Source organism: Arvicola amphibius, chromosome 12 (assembly GCF_903992535.2).
Source record: "Arvicola amphibius chromosome 12, mArvAmp1.2, whole genome shotgun sequence".
NCBI lineage: Eukaryota > Metazoa > Chordata > Mammalia > Rodentia > Cricetidae > Arvicola > Arvicola amphibius.
In genome coordinates this window covers 14,799,567-14,822,686 of record NC_052058.2, presented here as the reverse complement: position 1 = coordinate 14,822,686, position 23,120 = coordinate 14,799,567, and the positions used below count along the sequence as shown (strand labels likewise).

Sequence of the window (23,120 nt, the reverse complement as noted above, 5' to 3'; positions counted from 1 at the left end):
CCCAAGATATTTTTATGTTATTTGTGGCTATTGTGAAAAGTGATGTTTCTCTGATTTCCCTCTCTGCTTCTCTATCCTTTGTGTATAGGAGGGCTACTGATTTTTTTGGGTTGATCTTGTATCCTGCCATATCACTGAAGGTATTTATCAGCTGCAGGATTCTCTGGTAGAGTTTGTGGTGTCACTAATGTACACTATCATATCATTTGCAAATAATGAAAGTTTGACTTCTTCCTTTCCAATCTGAATCCCCTTGATCTCCTTTTGTTGTCTTATTACTATTGCTAAAACTTCAAGAACTATGTTGAAGAGATATGGAGAGAGTGGACAGCCTTGTCTTGTTCCTGATTTTAGTGGAATCACTTTAAGTTTCTCTCCATTTAATTTGATGTTAGCTGTTGGCTTGCTATATATTGCTTTTATTATATTTAGATATATTTTTTGTATCCCTGATCTCTCCGAGACCTTTATCATGAAAGGGTGTTAGATTTTGTCAAATGCTTTTTCAGCATCTAATGAAATGATCATATGTTTTTTTCCAGTTTATTTATATGATGGATTACATTGATATATTTTCATATGATGAACCAGTTCTACATCTCTGGGATGAAGCTGGCTTGATCATGGTGAATGATTTTTTTGATGTGTTCTTGGATTCGATTTGCCAGTATTTTATTGAGTATTTTTGCATCTGTGTTCATAAGTGAGATTGGTCTGTAATTTTCTTTCTTGGTTGAGTCTTTGTATGGTTTTGGTATCAGGGTAACTGTAGCTTCATAAAAAGAGTTTGGCAATGACTCTTCTGTTTCTGTTATGTGGAACACTTTGAGGAGTATAGGTATTAGCTCTTCTTGGAAGTTCTGGTAGAAATCTGTACTAAAACCATCCGGCCCTGGGCTTTTTTTTGGTTGGGAGGTTTTTGAGGACAGTTTCTATTTCTTCGCAGCATATAGGTCTATTTAAATTGCTCACCTGGTCTTGATTTAATTTTGGTGTATGGTATCTATCTAAAATACTGTCCTTTTTTTTGGTTTTTCGAGACAGGGTTTCTCTGTAGCTTTGGAGCCTGTCCTGGAACTAGCTCTTGTAGACCAGGCTGGCCTCGAACTCACAGAGATTCGCCTGCCTCTGCCTCCCGAGTGCTGGGATTAAAGGCGTGTGCCACCACCGCCCGGCTGTCTATTTCTTTTACATTTTCCAATTTTGTGGAGTACAGGTTTTTGTAGTATGACCTAATGATTCTCTGTATTTCCTCAGTGTCTATTTTTATGTCCCCCTTTTCATTTCTGATTTTGTTAATGTGGATGTTCTCTCTCTGCCTTTTGATTAGTTTGGATAAGGATTTATCTATCTTGTTAATTTTCTCAAAGAACCAGCTCTTTGTTTCATTTATTCTTTGTGTTGTTTTCTTTGTTTCTGTTTTGTTGATTTCAGCCCTCAATTTGATTATTTCCTATCTTATACTCCTCCTGGGTGAGTCTGCTTCTTTTTTTTTCTAGAGCTTTCAGGTGTGCTGTTAAGTCACTAACGTGAACCTTCTCTGTTTTCTTTATGTGGGCACTTAGTGCTATGAACTTTCCTCTTAGCACTGCCTTCATAGTGTCCCATAAGTTTGGGTATGTTGTGCCTTCATTTTCGTTGAATTCAAGGAAGACTTTTAATTTCTTTCTTTATTTCTTCGTTGACTCAGGGGTGATTCAGTAGTTGACTGTTCAATTTCCATGAGTTTGTAGACTTTCTGAGAGTAGTATTGTTGTTAAATTCTAACTTTAAACATGGTGATCCAATAAGACACAGGGGTTACTCCAATTTTTTTGTATCTATGGAGGTTTGCTTTGTTACTGAGTATATGATCAATTTTAGAGAAGGTTCCATGAGGTGCTGAGAAGAAGGTATATTCTTTGTGTTTGGGTGGAATGTTCTATAGATGTCTGTTATGGCCATTTGATTCATGACATCTGTTCTCTTAGTTCTCTGTTAAGTTTCTGTCTGGTTGACCTGTCCATTGGCGAGAGTGGAGTGTTGAAGTCTCCTACTATTAGTGTATGGAGTTTAATGTGCAATTTAAGTTTTAGTAATGTTTCTTTTACATATTTTGGTGATCTTGTATTAGGGGCATAGATGTCAGGATTGAGACTTCATCTTGATAAATTGTTCCTGTTATGAGTATAAAGTATCCTCCATCTTTTCTGATTGTTTTATTTTGAAATCAGTTTTGTTAGATATTAGGATAGCTATACCTGCTTGTTTCTTAGGTCCATTTGATTGGAAAACCTTTTCCCAACCCTTTACTCTGAGGTAGTGTCTATCTTTGAGGTTGAGGTATGTTTCTTGTATACAGCAGAAGACTAAATCCTGTTTTCCTATCCATTCTCTTAGCCTTTGTCTTTTCATAGGTGAATTGAGTCCGTTGATATTAAGCAATATTAATGACCAGTGGTCATTAATAATAATAATATTAATAATTCTGGTTATTTTTTGGTAGTAGCATTTGTGTGTTTCCCTTCTTTGGGTTATGCTGGTGGGGGGGGTTATCAGATGCCAGTTTTTTTGTGGGTGCAGTTAGTTAGCTTCCTTGGGTTGGGGTTTATCTTTTAGTATTTTCTATAAGGCTGGGTTTGTGGATATGTTAAATCTGTTTTTGTCATGAACTATCTTGTTTTCTCCATAGATGGTAAGTGAAAGCTTTGCTGGGTATAGTAGTCTGGGCTTGCACCGTGATCTCTTAGTGTCTGCAGCACATCTACCCAGGACCTTCTGGCTTTCATGGTTTCAATTGAGAAGTCAGGTGTAATTCTGATAGGTTTACCTTTATATGTTACTTGCCCTTTTTTCTTTGCAGCTCTTAATATTCTTTCTTTATTCTGTATGTTTTATGTTTTGATTATTATATGGCGAGGGGATTTTTTTTTTTTGTTTTGATCCAGTGTCTTTGGTGTTCTGTAAGCTTCTTGTACCTTCATAGGGATATCCTTTTTTAGGTTAGGAAAGTTTTCTTCTATGATTTTATTGAATATATTTTCTGTGCCTTTGAGCTGGAGTACTTCTTTCTCTTCTACCCCTATTATTCTTAGGTTTGCTCTTTTCATGATATCCCAGATTTCCTAGATGTCTTGTGTTAAGAATTTGTTGGATTTAATGTTTTCTTTGACCAGTGAGTCTATTTCCTTTATAGTATCATCAGCGCATAAGATTCTTTCTTCTATCTCTTGTATTCTGTTGGTTATACTTGTCTCTGTAGTTCCTGTTCAGTCTTCAAGTGTTGAACTGTTTCCTTCACCTGTTTGATTGTTTTTATCTTGGATTTTCTTGGTTTTCTTTGAGGGATTTATTAATTTCTTCCAATGTTTTGTTTGTCTTCTCCTCAATTTTTTTCTTTTCTCTTTTATTTTTTTTTTTTTTTTGAGACAGGGTTTCTCTGTTGCTTTGGAGCCTGTCCTGGAACTAGCTCTTGTTGACCAGACTGGCCTTGAACTCACAGAGATCCTCCTGCCTCTGCCTCCCAAGTGCTGGGATTAAAGGCGTGCTCCACCACTGCTTGGCTCTCCCCCATTTCTTTAAGGGAGTTTTTCATTTCCTCTTTAAAGGTCTACATCATTTTCATAAAGTTATGTTTAAAGTCATTTTCTTCTGCTTCTTCTGGGTTAGTATGATCGAGTCTTCCTGTTGTGTGAAGGCTGAGTTCTGGTGTTACTATGTTGCTTTTTAGTCATTGGAGGAATTCTTGCATTGGCACCTACCCATCTCTTCCTTCAAATGAGACCTGCAATGTCTTTGCATCTTGGTCCAATCTTTGTTTTGCAGTGGCTGTCTGAGTGTCTGGGAGTTTTTCTTGGTTTGCTCTGTACTGTCAATGTCTCAGAAAGCCTCTGAGGTCTCTATAAGACTGCTCTCTTGGTCTTCTCTCCTGGTTTGCTCTCTTGGTGCTCTCTCTTAATCGCCTAGGTGTTGTAGCAAGTTCTTGGTCTCCTCAGTATTATAGCAAGCTCTCAGCAATTAGGTGGGGTGTGGTTAGTAGCTTGGGGGTGTCCAGTGGATGGGTTTGGGTTTTAGGGGAGCCTAGCCACAGGAAACTCCCTGCTGGCTGGCTAGAAAAGCCAAGGGAGTTGGGAGAGAGGCCCTGGGGTTTTGTCCTACTGAGGAGGACCTAGAGAGTCCTGCCATGTGACTGTTCACTCATCTCTTAAGTCCCCTCAGTATTGGAACAAGCTGTGTTTTAGAGTTCCACCAAGGTTGCAGGAGGATAGGCGGGATTAGGGGCAGGGTGTGGCTAGTAGTTTGGATGGCCACTGGATGTATTTGTGTTTCGGGGAGCCTAGCTGCAGGGAACTCCTGCTGGCTGGCTAGAAAAGCTGAGGGAGTTGGGGGAGGGGCCCAGGGTTTTGTCCTGGGGAGGACCTAGAGAGTAGAGTGTGCTGCCATGAGGCTCTTCACTCACCTTTCAAGTCCCCTCAGTATTGGAATAAGCTGTGTTTCACAGTTCCACTGAGTTGCAGCAAATGTAGTACTTCTTACTGCTGTAAACAGAACAGTTGCCATTAGTGACCAGCACAAAGGGCATGTTAAATTCCTTTTACTTTCAATTAATACCTGGTGAAGGACTCAATTTCACTGTGTAGGACAAAACTATATCTAATTTACAAAAGTTTTCCATGGAGTACAGATAATATACCGTGTAAGCCAGTGCTCATGGTAAGAGATGAACAGCAAGCTTGGGGCCGGAGCTTTGGTTAACTGCTTAGGAATTGTTTGAATGCCTGCCTGTACCCACTACCTATAGAAGGCCACTCACCTGTAACTCCCATACAGTTGCCAAATTATAGCAGTTCTCCATATTTAACAAAATGCTTGTTTGTAGTAAAACTCATGCTTTTGCAAAATGCCATCCCTAATGTGAATATTCAAATGTGAATTTTGTTTTTTTTTAATCCTCCTCAAGAATTGTTGTCATGTCCATGCCTTAAGAGTTACATATTGTTAAAACATAATTTCCTGGATTGTTTTTTGTTTTTTGTTCCCTGACTTATTTTCCTAGGCTGATCCTGTTGGCAGCACTTATATATGGAACCAGAGCATCCAGTTTTACATCCAGTCAAGGGCCACACCTCCTTCCACATCTAGTGAAGCTGAGCCAGTTAAGGTGCCTCCCTGGAGTAGCCTTGCTCTGCAACTGTACATGTGTATTCAGGAAAGGGAATTGAAAATTTTAAGTGAAATCTGCCTGATTAAGTACATTGTGTAGTAAGTTAACAAACAGTTCATTAGACATCATTACATTTTGATAAAACACAGAGAAATAGAAGATCACCACTCATATTTATCTGAAATAGGCAAAAATAGGTAGGTGGGTAGGTAGGTAACTAAAAATAGTTTATAGTTAGAGAAGTATGTAGATATGCTTGTGTAAATATTATATTCAAAATTAATGGTATCATTGACAGTATTAGATACAAACTAAGCACATGGCATTGAAAGTACCAGTCTTGATTCATGTTTTTTAATTCTTCTAACAAGTTTAATAAGCCATGATATAACTAATTCATTGCATCATAAACCCAGCTTTTAAATGAAATTGTTACTAGTGTAACAACTGAACAACTGTGGCAGCTGGATAGTTTAGTTTAACTGCTCAATCAGCTATGGGTACTCACTCAACTAAAGCCTGCTTTTTAATAGTCAAAATACAATGTTATGTTATTAATTCATGTCAGTAAAGTACTATAAGCAGCCCATTGGTCAGTTCTCTCCCTAAAGACCATTTGACATCCTAGTTGGAAGAATGTGCATTTACTTCATTTATTATATATGCTATATGAGCTTTAAGCCAAAGGTGTTAGGTAATGGTCTCACCAGTCACCACCACAAAGAATGACATGGATCTGGAACACATTTCTTTCTTTTCTTTTTGTTTGTTTGTTTGTTTGTTTTGAGCAACCAACTGTGATTTAGAGCTTTGCAAAATAATGGTAACAATAACTACTACAATGCAATGAAATGCACTGCTCTCACACTGTATAAATATCCTTCTGTTGTGGGATATTACATTGCTTCCAGCTCTTCATTGCTGAAATTAGTCCTGAGGGGATCTTAGTATTTTTGCTTTTGCAGATGGGTACAAACTGGTTGTATGTTATATATACTTTAAACTTTAACTAGATCTTCCCAAATGTTTTTCACAGTGCTTGGATCCATTTTCATCTCTCCCCCCACCCCCGCCCCCAGCAGCATGTGAGAGTTCCCATTTCTCCACATCCCTACCAGCCCTTGGGTGCAATCAGATACTAACTTTTGCCAGTTGGATGAGTGTGAAGCAGCATTTTTGTTAACTTAGGTTTCTCCCTTTTCTGATTGTATTTAGCATCTTTTTCTGTGTTCATTGGCTGCTAATGATTTGCCTGTTGATGTCTTTTTGTTCCATTAATTTTCCTGTTGTTTTGTTTTTTGTTATTTTTAAGTCTGGGTATGAGTTCTTTGCTAGGTATTATTGGTTGCAAGCATTTTCTTTCAGTCCAATTTTTAAATTTTGTGTTAATTTTGTTTTTCAAAACTCTTGACCAGCTTACCAGTCTTTTCCTGTACAACTTCTGCTTTTGTGGTTTTTAAAGTAGTTTTTCTTTATGAAAATACTATTTTTCTTCCATATTTTCCTCTAAAGTTTAAAATTGCATTTTTATATATTTAAGACTTTAATCAAATTGAAATTGATTGCTATGTGGTGTGGTGAATAGAATTCCAATATTTTCTCTCCATATAAACCCTTGAGTCTCCTATATTTCACTCCTCCGCAGTACTGTCTCCGCTTTGCTGTGTGGGTCTGTTGTGGGTGTTTCTGTCCTTTTGCATATTCTTGCGCTGATTCTACATTTCTTAATCATTGTAGTCCTAAACAGTTTTTGGGTCTGCTCATAGCCACCATGTTCTTTTTCTTTTTGACCCTTTAGTTTGGCATACTATTTTAGTGTCGGTGTGCCAAATTCCATGTGAGGCTTTTAATCGGAATCACATTGACTTTATAGATTGACATGAGGAAAGGTAGCATCTTCACAGTATCATCCCTTCCTAGGGGACTTCCGCCTCTCCAAGCATGGTGTGCACAGTAGTTACTTCTCTCCATTCCTCAGTAGAGTTCATTGCTTCCAGTGTGTTCCATGTGACTTGTTGTTTTGTCCTGGTGCCCTGAATTTTGTGTTGCTGTGTGAGTGAAATCCAGTTAAATGCAGTTTTAATTAGGCACTGTTGATTTTTTATTCAGCACATTTGTTTAAGTCTTTAATTTTAATAACTTCTGTAGGACTTTCTGTAGAATGCTAATGACCATTTTATTTACTATTGTGTTTTGTTATCTTTTGCATAGATTTTTTTCAGCATTCCTCTTTTATCTGTTATATTTATCTTCTCAAATCTTAAATTATAGGTTGGGCTAAATTTTTTTTCAAGCTATTCAAAAGTAAACAAAATTTAAATTGAATGTAAACTTACAATTCACAAAAATTCACAGTCAAATTCCATACCAGAATTATAGTTTATAGATGATTAGTTTTAGAGGTTATGGTTAGAAGCAAGTTTCTTGTAATATGTTAATACTCTGACTTTATGCAAGGCTCAGCTTGTTTTCCACGTGTGCTTGCTTTGCATCCTAAAAAGAAGTTACTGTCTTTTGTTGTTTTTTGTTTTTTACTTTGCTAATTAAGCAATGTACCCTCCTCCCCCACAATAACATCCAGTAAAATCACTGGCTCTTTTTATTCAAAGAAACATATAATACTTGATAAAGTAGATTTCATTTTACTTACAGTAGAGATATGACTTATAACTAAATTTGAATTAAATTCATAATGCCAATAATATTAAATAATTTTAACTCCTTTATTTAAAATTAATTTCTGTGTAAAAATCCCACTAATCTCCACATATTCAGATCTACGTAATTATATTCCATATACATAATATATTCTAAATGTGGAAATCACGTAGTTAGAAAGAATCTTCTAGGACTGATGATATGGCTCAACAAGTACAGCACTTGTTGGACAAACCTGAGCTTCATCTCTAGAGCCCACAAAAAGTTAGAAGCAGAGAAGTGACGTCACAAAGTTGTCCTCTGACAGTTTATGCATTCATCTGACTCACACATATACATGCGTACACACACACACATGCACGAACTCAAGTACAGTAAAAAGTTGTTTAAAAATTAATCTTGTGTGTGTGATATTAATTCATATCATAAATCTTTCTTAAATATTCAGTTACTTTGAAGGATCAATGTGACAAAATTTGAACGAATGTGAAAATATCTTCATTTTTGTGTAAATTACATACTGTGATTTTTGTTTTCTCTGGATTTTATTTTCTAATTTATTTCTTTTTAAATTTAAATTTCCAAATTGAAATAATTATAATTAAGAAAATAACTCATTTGTAAATATTGTGAGCTCAGACTTGAAGTACAGTTCTGGGAAAACTTGAACCTCAGGGAGCTGAGGCACTGTCTCCTTAGCACTGTTGAAATGTTGTTGGTTTATTTGCTCTGGTCTCTTTCTAGTTGTTTTCTAAATAAAGTGAGTTTTTCACGACCTTCATTTCCTCTCTTGCCTGGGATTCAGATTGCAGACTGTGCTCCACTTCCAGTTCACACGCCGACCTTACGGAAGAAGGGATGCCCTGCTTCAGCTGGCTTTCCGCCTAAGGTATCTGTTCTAAACATACTGTGCTCTGAAACATGAGAGTGGATTTCTTCTACTTTGGATATTTGCTGTGAGTTTTGTTGCTGATTTCCTCAGAGCTATAAAATAAAAAACTTATGAAGAAAATAAATTTAATAATAAATGTAAATACCATTCTGAATATTGGAAGGAGTATACAGTATATTTAATTCTTAAATTCTGTGTTTCATAGCCTTGTAGAGGAACCCTTATTTTGTCACCTGATAAAAGCATTAAGTTAAAGCTCTCTTCAAAGAATGTGAGCCTGAGTTTCATCAAACAGCAGAAAGTACCCCCATCCTACTATGACCAGGGTACTGTGTATGGCAAGACATAAAGACTGAGCTCCTTGTTTAGGCCTATGGAAAGAAAGAACATAAACTATGAATAAATCACAAATGAATGTGAGCAATGGCTCTGAAAACTATTTTTAAAAAGTATGGAGAGAGCTGGTTGGTGGTGGCACATATCTTTAATCCAGTACTTGGGAGGCAGAGGCAGGTGGATCTCTGAATTTGAGGCCAGCTTACAAAACAAGTTCCAGGATCGCCAGGGCTATACAGAAAAATGTTTTGAAAAACAAAAACGTGCTAAAAAGGAATAACCACATACCATTACATATAGAGACAAGACAGAATATGAATTTAAAATGAATATAATAAATATCCTTACAAAGATGGGTAATGTCAGACAGGATAAAACAGTGATAAGAAAAAATAATCTAGAAGAACTTGACAAAAGAATATAACTGCTGAGATCTGTAAAGAGCTTTAATAACAGTGAAAAGAATAGATATAATAGAAAAACAAGTCAGTTAGAAAATGAGATGAAAAATTTGAAAGTTAATGTATATGACAGGAATGGTGTCAACATTTACATAATATAGTATGACTTTCAGTAGGAAAAATATGGAGTTAAAGAAATAGGAGAGGGTCTAGAATGATGGCTCTGTAGTTAAGAGCACTCGCTGTTCTCCAGGGGACCAGAGTTCCTTTCTCAGCACCTATATCAGGCAGCTCACAACTGCCTCTAACTCCATTTCTAGGGGATCTGATACCCTCTTCTGACCTCAAGGGCACCTTTGTACACTTGGCATATACAGTGACTCACAAGCACAAAAGTACATTTTTGAAGAAATGACCTAAAATTTCTTCAAATTAGAGATGAAAAGCTTCAGTAAAGGATGCAAGAAAACACTTAAAACATATTCAAAATGTTTAAATAAAAGAAATGGACTTATTTAAATGATAGGAACTTAAATAGCCAATTGGAGAGGGGAAAGTTCAGAAATGAAGATGTCAGGCTTGAGCTATGACCCCTCTGGCAAAGGTGCTGGTTGTGCAACCTGATTGCGCAAGCTTCCCCCAGAGCCCATGTGAAGAGCCAGGTACCATGGTGCACATCTGTAACTTTAGGACCGTCAGACGGGAAGGACAGACTGGAAGGTCTCCTGGAAGCTCAAGTGCCAGCTAACCTGGAGTACACAGTGTAGCAGCAGAGACAGCAGGACATGCTGCCTCAGTAGAGCGCAAGAAAAGAACTGACTCTTGAAAGCTGTCCTCTGACCTCCACAAGTCCTGTGGCACCTGCATACATACGCCCTGCCCCCAAAATAATAATAATAATAATAATAATAATAATAATAATAACAATAATAATAGTATCTTTAAAGATGCAAGATAAAGGAAGACTTGAGGTGATAGATGAAAGAATCCCAGAGAAAGCTGGAATTAAAGGGAGATATTTCAGACATATAAAGTAAACTCAAAGATCAGACAATGATTTAAAGATGAAAAAGAATCTCATTTCTGTCAGTCAACTGAGGAAAGAAGGAGGAAAGACTCAAGTACAAAAATGGCCAACAGAGCCGGGCGGTGGTGGCGCTCGCCTTTAATCCCAGCACTCGGGAGGCAGAGGCAGGCGGATCTCTGAGTTCGAGGCCAGCCTGGTCTACAAGAGCTAGCTCCAGGACAGGCTCTAGAAACTACAGGGAAACCCTGTCTCGAAAAACAAAAAAAAAAAAAAAAAAAAAAAACAAAAAAAAAAAAAAAAGGCCAACAGATTAGAATAAAAGAGCCAACATTTGTAAAATAAGAGTCACTGAAAAATCAAAAGCTATCAGAAATGCTAGAAGTTATTTTCAAGAAAGACTCTGAAAGTACAAGATGTGCAGCATGCGTGAGGTTTGTCTGGCACGTGAGAAGTGCCTGCAGTTCCGTGTGGACGTGCAGTGAGAAGTGGAAGGATTAACTCTTCCATCAATTATTTTGCAGCGCAAGACTCATCAATTTTTCGTGAAGTCTTTCACTGCCCCTACAAAGTGTCATCAGTGCACCTCCTTGATGGTTGGTTTGATAAGACAGGGCTGTTCCTGTGAAGGTAAGAACAACAGGAAAGAAAAGGCGACTTCTTGACTTTATAACAGTACTGTTGCCAACTGGCTGTACAGGCTCTAAGCAGACAGATGAGTTTGAATACCATCACTGCTGCTGTCACCTCTGTGACTCTGAACAAGTAGTGTGGAACAGAGATGCTAGAAAATGCTCAGTGGAGTTAGCTCTTATCCTGTCTGGTAGTGCAAACATGGAGAATACAACTCCATGCATTTCTTTACACCTTCATAGTCATTGAAACACTTGTTTCCAGTCAGTAAAAGTTGCCAGATACAGGGCCTGGGGAAATGGCTTAGTGAATAAGGTGCTTACCACCCGAGCATAAGGGCTAGAGTTTGGGTCTCCAGCACACATGCCAGGTTGCCCAACTGTAATCCCAGACTCAGGATTACAGTTTCTCAGAGGCAGAAACAAGATCTTGAGGGTGCTGGCGTGCTGGATCAGCTGAAGTGTTGTTGAGCTCCAGGTTCAGTGAGAAACCTGGCCTCAGAAAAGGAGGTGGGGTGGCAGCTGGAGGTAGATACCTGACATCAGCCTTGGGCTTCACATCCTCATATACGTGTGAACATGTACTCATACACAGGCAAACACTTAAGCATGGGCGAATAACACACAAATTAATCAATTCAACGTTGCTGATAGAGGCATCAAGTAGCTGAGTGTTCATTAGTAACTCTGAAAGAGAATTTCAGGGCTGATATGAGTTAGTTGCATTGAATAAAGAGCTAAACAACTGTTCAGAGACCACTTTGGTAGGAATTATAAATTTAAATCAGCTATGTTATTTACAAGGTTTGGATTTTTTGTTTGTTTGTTTGTTTGTTTGTTTTGTTCTGTTTTACCCATTTGCTTCTCAGTTTTATCACTAATATTAAAGAGAATAATATAAATAATAAAAAGCATTTACTTCTGACTGACAGGCAACTGAATCTGTTTCCCTAGTGATAAAAGAGTTGTTTAAAATAAAATAGAAAATTGGCATTCATCTAACTAGCACCATGGATGCAGTTAGTGCCCGGTGAATTTTGTTGTTGTTGTTGTTGTTAATCTAAATTGTGTCCTTTTTCCCTCCAAAAGTGTGTGGGTTCTCGTGTCATATAACGTGTGTGAACAAAGCTCCAACTGCTTGTCCGGTTCCTCCTGAGCAGACTAAAGGTCCACTTGGTATAGACCCACAGAAGGGAGTAGGAACAGCATATGAGGGCCATGTCAGGGTGAGTACCTCTGTTTAGTTACTCAGTAAGCACAACTTGACAGGAAATTCAGTGAATCAAACTCATTTAAATAATATTTTATTTAGAGTCATAATTACTTGGAAATAAATTCTAAAATATCACAGAGTTTTCTGTACTCTCTGTATCTTGAGATTTACAAATGTCAAAATCACCATAATGGAGCCTTGGACCTCTGGTCTTACCTGAGAGGTAGACTGTGGTTGAGGTGTAGATTAGGAAATATTAAGACATAAGCTTACCATCCTAGGCACAGTTCCAGTGGGAAGTGAATGCCATTTTCCTCTTACAACCAAATTTGTTATTTATGCTATCTCTCTTAAAAAAAATTGAGCCGGGCGGTGGTGGCGCACGCCTTTAATCCCAGCACTCGGGAGGCAGAGGCAGGCGGATCTCTGTGAGTTCGAGGCCAGCCTGGTCTACAAGAGCTAGTTCCAGGACAGGCTCTAAAAAAGCTGCAGAGAAACCCTGTCTCGAAAAACCAAAAAAAAAAGAAAAAAGAAAAAAAAAATGAGTAAATTTTATTTTAGAGTTGTCCGTCTGAAATGGTACCATTTAAAGCTTATAAAGCCATCCAGGGTCTGACAAGTGTGTTCTCACTGTCCCCTTACAAGTGGCATTGTGTCCCACTTGCTGCCTTACCAGCTAGAAAGCAGACCTAGAGCAGGACCAGAGGCTCACACTGTCATTTTTATTTGAGTTCTCTCTGTTTGTTTGTCTGACTAAAACAAAAATAAGATCCCTAAGCCAGCTGGAGTGAAGAAAGGATGGCAGAGAGCACTGGCTGTAGTCTGTGACTTCAAACTATTTCTCTACGATATTGCGGAAGGAAAAGCATCTCAGCCCAGCTCTGTCATTAGTCAAGTGATTGACATGAGGTAAGCCCCGATGGATGAAGATGTATGTGTCATCGCAACATAGGAAGTAGTTTATGATCTTTCTTTTATGTTACTATGCTTCGTATTAAATAGCCTAATTTTGGGTCAATTTTTGATTTAGTCCTGTGGCTCCTATAATGTACTAGAAAGTAGGGAGGTAGGGGTGGTTCTAGGGCAAGTCGGTCTAGGTTTTGAGTGTGTGGAGCTAAAAGCCAAAGTTTGACTCTAAAAGACCAATTTAAAGGTTATGACATAAGAATCCTAAATACATGCTCACCTGTCATTATCTAGAAGTGCAAAGTTATTCTGTGAAAATAAAGGACATACCATCTCACACCAGCCCCAGAATCTGTGTCCATTGTCCAGACTCTGCTTGAGCACCTCTTCCTCCTTTTCCAGAAGCTCCAGGCACTGTGCTGGGAGATTTTATTTTCTCCTACAGCTTCAGCCATTACTCCTGATTGATGTATCCTACGCATGCCTCTAATTCAGAAACACCCATTGCTCAAAATGAACATCTCCAGCTATGCCTATTGGTGCCTGAAACACAGTGAAATATGGAAGGATTGGTACAGGGAATGTCAGCAGGAGACATTTGGCAGACCGGCTAGTAGACTGAATGTAAAGATGGGGGAGCTAGGCAGAAGAGAGCTCCTTAGCCCACATTAAGGTTAAGGATAACATGAACAACAGAAAAACCATCTGTTAAAACAAGGATAAGACAGCCGGGCAGTAGTGGCGCACACCTTTAATCCCAGCACTCGGGAGGCAGAGGCAGACAGATCTCTGTGAGTTTGAGGTCAGCCTGGTCTACGAGAGCTAGTTCCAGGACAGGCCCCAAAGCTACAGAGAAACCCTGTGTCGAAAAACCAAAATAGATAGATGGAAGATAGATAGATAGATAGATAGATAGATAGATAGATAGATAGATAGATAGATAGATAGATAGATAGATAGATGAGAGAGAGAGAGATGGGATGGAGGGAGGGAGGGAGGGAGGGAGGGAGGGAGGGAGGGAGGATAGATAGATAGAAGCCAAGTGATGACAACAGGTCAGGGATAAATCACTGTTTTAGGTGCTGAAGTCACAGTATCAGATAAACTTGATTGAGGTCATTTGAGATTTATTATGGCAGGCACGGAAATCCATTGGGGACTCTGGAGACTAAAAACCCCTTCTGCCTGTGTGCCTTATGTGTCTGCATGAGTCAGCAGTTATGTCTAGTGTAAAGTGCCAGGTTGCTCTTGATGGATTATTACCTTGAGTACTGTCAGTCACTAGTGGGGAAATCTTGTGTTTTGTTTCGTTTTAAATTGAGCTTGGGTGTTTATACAGGTATGCTTTGAGGATTGCTTCATGTATGTTATTTGGGTATATAAACAAAGCCATACACAGGCAACATGTAATAACCCTAAATGTTTAACTTTTATTTCAGAGATGAAGAATTTTCTGTGAGTTCAGTCTTGGCATCTGATGTTATTCATGCAAGTCGAAAAGATATTCCCTGTATATTTAGAGTAAGTCTGTGTATGACTTGAGCACTTAATTACTTAGAGTTTTTGCATGTATATTGTGTATGGTGTGCATATATGTTTGTGTGCACATGCTTGTAAAGGCCAGAAACTGATGTCAGATATCTTCCTTGATTGCTTTCCTCTTTACATACTGAGACAGTCTCACTGAACCTGCAGCTTGCAGCTTTAGCTAGTTAGCTAGCTCGCTTGCCCCAGCAATCCCTGTCTCTACCTCTGGAGTGCTGGAGTAACAGACAAACCTACCTGACTTAAACCTGGCTTCTGGGGATCCAAACTCTGACCCTCCAGGTTTGTGCAGCAAGTGCTTTATCCACTGAGCCAGCACCTAATTACTTGTTTTTGATGAGTATGTTTTACTACTGCATATAAACCATAGAGTTACTGGACAGACCCAGACATGGTACTCCAGTATTCATGAATACAAGATTATGCTAAGACTTGTAGAATGCATAAATATGCTTTTTAAATATGCTTCATGTTTTTCATTTTTGAATCCTAGTTCAGTCTTCAAAATATTACCACATGAGGTTTCTCAACTTAAAAACAACAACGTTTGTCTCTGTAAACTGTGTTTTGGTTGTCTATTCCTTTATAACAAATACTCCAGAACTTTAGTAGGAGCGCTTTCCACTGTCTACAATATGGGCTGATGTTCCTCTTGTGATTGCAACCAGGTTATTTGGGACAGGAACATCCAAAATAATGTTTTCTTCACATCTGTGACTTTGATTCTGGCTATCAGCTGGCCAATGTCAATTCTCCTCTTTATATTCATGGTCTCTCTCTATACATGTATATATCTTGGTCTGTTTGTCTCTCATTATTGCATACAGATAATTGCCAGTAGCTGTCTTGATGAAGTAAACAGGACAGATTTGTAAAGCTATTCTATCTATCCTTCCTATTTGTCTATGAATCTTATATGTAAGAAAGTTCAAAGATTTAAACGTAGTCTCTCACTTTCAAGGCCACCAACTGTTTATTCTCCCCTAGCTCCCAAGGGAGTCTTTTAAGGCTCCCTTACCTGTAGCTAATTTGCAGTAGAATTTTATTGTTACATAATTGAAAAGTGTTCTGACTTACAAACTTTTATTACTTCCTGTTTCAAGTGATCTAACCTTCTCTGGTGATAACATGAAGGATTGCTAAGAAGTACAGGAGACTTTCAGAACAGTATGATATGCTTATGAGCATAGAAGCATACTTAAATGCATGCCCTTTATAAGTTACTTACTTTCTCTTTATCATAGAGTCTCATATATAAAATTAGCATATAATCATAGCTCCTGTCTCACGAAGCTGTTAAGAGGGCTAAATGAGTTAATGCTAGTAATGGTAATGCTCTAATACTTGATAATTTTAAGTGTCACTTGTTAAATCAATGTGTGCAATGCATTTTTATGGCATTTTGTAACATAGAGCATGAAGTGATAGTAACATTTTGATTTGTATCATCTCCTACTGTTTGAATTAGACATTCCAGTGAGATATTCTAATTCAGCATAGCTAAAGTTTGCTAAAGGGGTAATTTAATAAATGCTCTTTTACTGTGAGTGCTAAACAAATGAGCAGAACCCCGTAGCTAGCATAAAAGATGTCTGTTTTCTAATATTGTAAATATTAAATTGTTTTAGGTCACAGCTTCCCAGCTCTCAGCACCTAGTAACAAATGTTCCATCCTGATGCTTGCCGACTGTGAGAATGAGAAGAGTAAGTGGGTGGGAGTCCTGAGTGAACTACACAAGATTTTGAAGAAAAACAAATTCAGAGACCGCTCTGTGTATGTTCCCAAAGAGGCCTATGACAGCACCCTACCCCTCATTAAAACAACGCAGGCAGCTGCAATCATAGGTATGCACTTAGAGCAGTCATCATAGTCCATAACTGTTTACTAATCTATATGTTGAGTTGGCCCCACTGTTTGCACAGTGTCTGGCGTGTGTCAGATGTCTGTGGGTGAATGAGACCTGTGACAGACCTGTGTTTTAGCACTCCTAGGAGTAGACGTGCATTGTCTTCTTAAAGAGCATTAGTGCTAAAAGCCAACCTGGTAACTTTTTTCTACTTTTGTGAATTGAAACAAGTTAATTCTCAGAGTGTGGGTTTCATGTGTAATATGTGTTCTTGAGTTTTGAAGTCATAGAATATAGAGCATGTCACCAGAAAATAGCAACTTCTGTTTACCTTTTTGTTTACCTTTTTGTTTACCTTTTTGTACATTTGTTATATGCATGTTCCACTTCTGTTGCTGTCTAGTAAATATGAGAAGTTTAGTGAGCGGGATTAAACTGCCTTTCACGGTGTTTCTAGAATGGTTGATGTCTGTGATACTCACAAACTGGGTTTTTAGTTTTCTCATTATTGAATAAGCATTTCCTTCCTTTGATACTAAAGCAGACTTTTAGCTGATTATTCTGTTTTAAAAAACATGACATATTTATACTGCACTCTGAGGGGAAATATAAATTGTATTTTGATTTTGTTATTTAACTTAATTCTAACACCAAATTTTTTATTACCTGATATATTCTGTTATCCTGACATTTTTATCTGATTAAAATGTTTTATGTTTGTGTTTTAAATAGATCATGAAAGGATAGCTTTGGGAAATGAAGAAGGATTATTTGTTGTGCATGTCACCAAAGACGGTAAGAGAAAACCCAGTTATTCTGAAGTAATTTTAAATTATATATTAGAAAACTCTTGAACCTAAATTCTAAGAGCAGGATTGTGTTACTAAAATTTTCCAGATATAATTTTATATGTTTTGAATATCAAAAGATTTTTTTTCCTTTTGGTTTTTTAAGACAGAATTACACTGTATAACTCTTATTATCCTAGAACTCAGTATGTAGACCAAGCTGGCTGAACTCACAGATCTGCCTGCTTTATCCTGGGGATAAAGGCATGTGCCACCACACCCAGCTTTAACTCAAAAGGTTTTCAATTCTATTAACCCTAAAGCTCTGTGTACTGCCCCTCTCCTGTTTTACTGAACATGAACTCATGTCTAAAGATTGCACGTAAAAGACAGTCACTTTTCTCATTCTTAGTAGTGCTTTAAGAAGAAATGTCTAAAATTCCCCATGGTTCAGTGCAACAGGTTTTTAGCTCCCTAGAGGGAAACAAAGTGCTGAGTGAAATAAAGCAAAACCGATTGAATTTGCTTTTCATAAACATAGCATTGTAAGTTCTGTCTTTATATTAGGTTAGATCCTGAGCAAACAGGTCAGTCACTAAGCTTGATGAGTTTGTTCCCCATAGGAATACCTTGACAAGCGTTAGGAAGATGCTCCAGTTGGTAAGTGCTTGCCATATAGCACTGGATCCCAGAACCCACATAAAAAACCGGACATGGTAGTGTATGTTTATGATCACAACACGGGAATGGAAAGTCATCACTGGCTAGCCAGCCTAGCCTGCTTAGAAATCCCAGGTCCTAATGAGAGACCTTGATTTAGCAAACAAAGGTGGGCATGGGCAAGATGACTCAGCAGATGAAGGTGATCTGTGTTGGTCCCTGGAGCCCACATCAAGGTGGAAGAAGAAAACTGACTCCACAAAGTTGCCCTCTGAACCCCACACCCACACTGTGACGTGCACCCACACACAGACACAATTTCAAAATTTTTAATTAAAAAAACAAAAACTGAAGGCAGATAGCTCCTGAAAAAGAACGCCTTAGGCTGATGTCTGGTGTACATGCTTGTGCATGCATACATGGCCACACATACACAGAAATACCAGAAGACGTGGAACTAGAGAGATGGTTCAGCGACCCTGTCTGCTCTTGCAGATGACCCAGTGGTTCAGTTCCCAGCTCTTACATGGTAGCCTACACCATCTGTAACTTATATTTTAGGGTATCCAGTGCCTTTTTTCTGGCTTCCATGGACACAGGCATGCAAGTGACGCACAGACATATAAGTAGGCAAATACCCACATACATAAAATAAAATTTTAAAAAGAAATACCTAAAGAGAAACATGAGTTGCAGTCACTTGGATTTTAAAAATAGGAACTCCATGGTGAAGTTGCTAGAATTTAGTACCAATAAACAAACTTGAAGTATAGGCATGCTTTACACAGGACTTCTTTGCCTTGACTCACAAGATCTCAGTGCTGAAATCAATACCAACTGTCAGCTATTGGTAGGTTAAATGATCTGATAATGGGTTCAGATATCTTCCTTCTTTCTTCTGTGATTTCTGCTCTTAGATACTTTTGTGTGTATGTATCTTTAATATGGATTGGGTTATATACTTTGGTATTTAATTCAGATATAATTAATAAACTCGTTTTGCATTTAATGTTGTTGTTTCTTCCTGTAGAGATTATTAGAGTTGGTGACAATAAGAAAATTCATCAGATTGAACTCATTCCAAGTGATCAGCTTGTTGCAGTGATTTCAGGCCGAAATCGCCATGTCCGACTTTTTCCTATGTCAGCTTTGGATGGGCGAGAGACAGATTTTTATAAGCTGGCAGAAACTAAAGGGTGTCAAACCATAACTGCTGGGAGAGTGCGCCATGGAGCCCTCTCCTGCCTGTGTGTGGCAATGAAAAGACAGGTCCTCTGCTATGAGCTTTTCCAGAGCAAGACCCGGCACAGGAAATTTAAGGAAATTCAAGTCCCAAGTAATGTCCAGTGGATGGCCATCTTCAATGAGCAACTCTGTGTAGGATTCCAGTCAGGATTTCTCAGATACCCCTTGAATGGAGAAGGAAGTCCATGCAATATGCTCCATTCAAATGACCACACACTATCATTCATTGCACATCAACCAATGGATGCTATCTGTGCAGTTGAAATATCCAACAAAGAGTACTTGCTGTGTTTTAACAGCATTGGGATATACACGGACTGCCAGGGCCGAAGATCTAGACAACAAGAATTGATGTGGCCAGCAAATCCTTCCTCTTGTTGTAAGATTCTCTTTCTTGTCTATCTTTGTCCCTTTTTGCCTCTTCACTTACTTTAAATATAATCATTTTTACTAAAAACTTGTTTTTTTAATCATTTTTAAGGTCTCCCCCAAGTACTAATTATGTTGCTAAAGTAAAATAACCATATATTGTAAAACCTAGACAAACAGTGAAAATTGAATGCTTGTAAGTAAGACTAATCTTTCTATGGAAACTTACTACATTTTTTAACTACATGTTGTGTGTTTAACAATAATCCTAAATCGTTTTCTTCATTATCACCCTAAATATAGTATCCTTAAGTAACAGTAGCTCATAAGACTTATGCTGGAGAAGTTACTAAGTCATTATTTGACATGTTCTTGGAAGATATAAAGTGACCTTTATAAGAAGTATTACTTCATTTTATATTTTATAGGTATATATATATATATATTGATTTAAATTTACTTATTTCACTCTTTTCTTAAATATTAAAATATTAATATTTCATTCAACACTTTATCAGGGAATAATAATCACTGTTGAGTACATATTTTACTCTATGAGATGAAGTCATGAGTGAAATCGATGCAGTGCTGTCTGCCTCACAAAGTAGGGAAGATTCCTGGGAGTAAGTGGTTAGATAGGATGCTGTTACAGGTGTTCATGGGAGAGAATGTCTGATCCAGATTGCTTTGTTTGTAATGGAAGCCTCTTAAGCCTGTTTAAATGTGAAGAGGAAAAAGCCATTAGAGAATCAGTAGGAAAAGGTGGACTGTTTGGGAAATACAGACAGTAGAATAGGATGTCCCGAAAAGACCCAAAGAGTGTGGAATTCTGCAGTCCAGTAAAACAATTACTGGGGCAGGAGCCAAGGACCTCTCCCTTGCAGCAGGAAGGATGGAGGGCAGGGCCGTCCAGGTGAGTTAGATGAAAGAGTGTGTCTCAGGATAGTTGCGTTCTTATGACAGAAAAATGATCAAAGCCTCTAACCTACCCAGGATTTAACTATTTATAGTGTTTTATTTCTTCTGAAATGAACGTTGTTTTCAGTGACATATGGGTAAATGAATGCTGTTTCATAACTGAGCCAGCTACTCCTGGTTGTTCTAAGTGAAGTCATAGTCAGGCTAATACATTTCTAGTCATAACTGTCGTTTGAGTCAATCGCCTACTCTTTGCTTGTGTTGCCATTCCTTCCACAAGTGTGGATTGAGCATCTGTTCCTGTCACACAGCTACCAGTCACAGTGACTGTAGCAGACACATATCAAGCCTATCTTACTTCCCTGTTCTAGACCAGAACACTTAGGTGAAATTTTCTGTACTTTGTGTGTTTCACTGTCAGCAGTTTAACTTTAAAAGTCCAATACTTTAAAATGCCATGAAATTTCTCATAAGACAAGGTGTGTTCATTGATTCATTCTGTATTGGGCTTATAATCTGAGCTATGGCATAGCAGTTCTCATTCATGCTTTATGTCATGCTCACTTCAAAATGTTTATAACATCATTCTTATGTAATAACTGTTGGGTTTTGAAACGATTCCACTCTACAGTTGCTTAGTTTAGACCTTTCAAAGTGTTTGGGTCTTAATAATTCCCAATAATCAGCAGGTTGTACTTTCCTTCCTCCCCCCAGGTTACAATGCACCTTATCTCTCCGTTTATAGTGAAAATGCAGTTGATGTCTTCGATGTAAACTCCATGGAATGGATACAGACTCTTCCTCTCAAAAAGGTAATGGAACACTTAAATGTGGGCCAAGTTGGTTAATTTTTTAAATTTTTTTTTATTGCAGATATTCATTGTGCATAGTACTGTGTTACATGAGGACATTTTCAAGAGTGCGCATATTGTACATTAAGCATACTATCTCTGAGCCCCACTACTCTCTCTTTTATTCCCCCTCCCTCTCCTGTGGGGGTCTCTACAACCACCAAGGAGTATCAGTCTTTGTAAGACAAGAAGGAAGTCAGTTCAACACACTCAGTAGCCAGTGTTGGTTCAAACTTTGAGAATCTGACACTGGGCAGTTCATTTCAGGAATATTTAAATACAGCACAATTTGGAAAAAAAAAGTTTCCTGTTGATACATTACTAGTCTCATGTGTACAATAAAACTTAAGGCATGATTGTGTTGAAATTTTTTGTAAAGTACATGTGATATCTTCCATAAAGATGGGCACTATAGACTAACTACATGTGACATCTTAAGAGTCTGAGGTGTGGATGCAGTCTTGGTCATACATATCACAAAGGTTACCAGGCTATTAACCACATCCACTCCCAGCCTTCTGGGTGGAAAACAGATTATATACATCTCTCCCTGTGAAGAGACAACCCTGCTTGCTTAACACTCCTGGTTTCCTTAGTACTTATCTGTGAGCACAAGGACCTCTGTGTCTCCTACACTCTCCTTCCCCTTGGTTTTCCTAGACAATTGCACTTCTACTTTTGCATCATACATACATAAATGATTTTATGTATCTATATAAAATCTAAGAACTGCATAGGAGAGAAAACCTACGTATTTGTCTTTCTGAGAATGGGTTAATTCTAAGCTGGTTAGTTTATGATAGGTAGGCCAATACCATAAGGTATTTATTTAATTTAATTTCTCCCTATAAAATCTGATTTTTCTTGTGATGGGCAACTAGAGCACATACTGCAACCTAAAATGTCAGTGTATTGCCTTCTGCTTTGGGTTAAAGGACTCAGGGAGTATACTTTTCATGTATCGATAGTCAATGATTAGTTCCTTCATTTTATGGCTGGAAATGTGAAATCAAAACTTTGTAGGTGTCTTAATGTTTTAAGAATAGTGGTTTCAAGCCGGGCAGTGGTGGCGCACGCCTTTAATCCCAGCACTCGGGAGGCAGAGGCAGGTGGATCTCTGTGAGTTTGAGGCCAGCCTGGTCTACAAGAGCTAGTTCCAGGACAGGCTCCAAAGCCACAGAGAAACCCTGTCTCGAAAAACCAAAAAAAAAAAAAAGAATAGTGGTTTCAGGGGCTGGAGAGATGGCTCAGAGGTTAAGAACATTGCCTGCTCTTCCAAAGGTCCTGAGTTCAATTCCCAGCAACCACATGGTGGGCCCTCTTCTGGCCTGCAGGCATACACACAGACAGAATATTGTATAATAAATAAATAAATAAATAAATAAATAAATAAATAAATAAATAAGTAAAAGAATAGTGGTTTGACCAGGCAGTGGTGGTGCATGCCTTTAATCCAAGCACACTCGGGAGGCAGAGGCAGGCAGATCTCTGTGAGTTTGAGGCCAGCCTGGCCTACAAGAGCTAGTTCCAGGACAGGCTCCAAAGCTACAGCAAAACCCTGTCTCAAAAAAACAAAAGAAAAAAAAAGAACAGTGGTTTCCCATATGCCTAATAAAACATATTTCATATTAATATTTCTATTTCCTTAACAAGGAAAATTTTTATAAGTATGGAATTTCTATTTTGCAGAAA

General features: G+C 38.1%; 1 protein-coding gene across 3 annotated transcripts in view; it reads left to right on the top strand.

Moving 5' to 3' along the window:
- Positions 1 to 23,120, top strand: part of Cdc42bpa (CDC42 binding protein kinase alpha) — a 234,611-nt gene that overhangs the window by 189,470 nt on the left and 22,021 nt on the right. For all 3 annotated transcript variants that reach the window (XM_038349025.1, XM_038349027.1, XM_038349026.1), the window contains 9 exons: positions 8,607 to 8,690; positions 10,979 to 11,084; positions 12,176 to 12,312; positions 13,069 to 13,208; positions 14,645 to 14,726; positions 16,379 to 16,595; positions 17,330 to 17,392; positions 19,076 to 19,669; positions 21,292 to 21,389. In XM_038349025.1, coding sequence (XP_038204953.1) covers positions 8,607 to 8,690; positions 10,979 to 11,084; positions 12,176 to 12,312; positions 13,069 to 13,208; positions 14,645 to 14,726; positions 16,379 to 16,595; positions 17,330 to 17,392; positions 19,076 to 19,669; positions 21,292 to 21,389 — 1,521 coding nt within the window. The remainder of the gene's footprint in view (positions 1 to 8,606; positions 8,691 to 10,978; positions 11,085 to 12,175; positions 12,313 to 13,068; positions 13,209 to 14,644; positions 14,727 to 16,378; positions 16,596 to 17,329; positions 17,393 to 19,075; positions 19,670 to 21,291; positions 21,390 to 23,120) is intronic.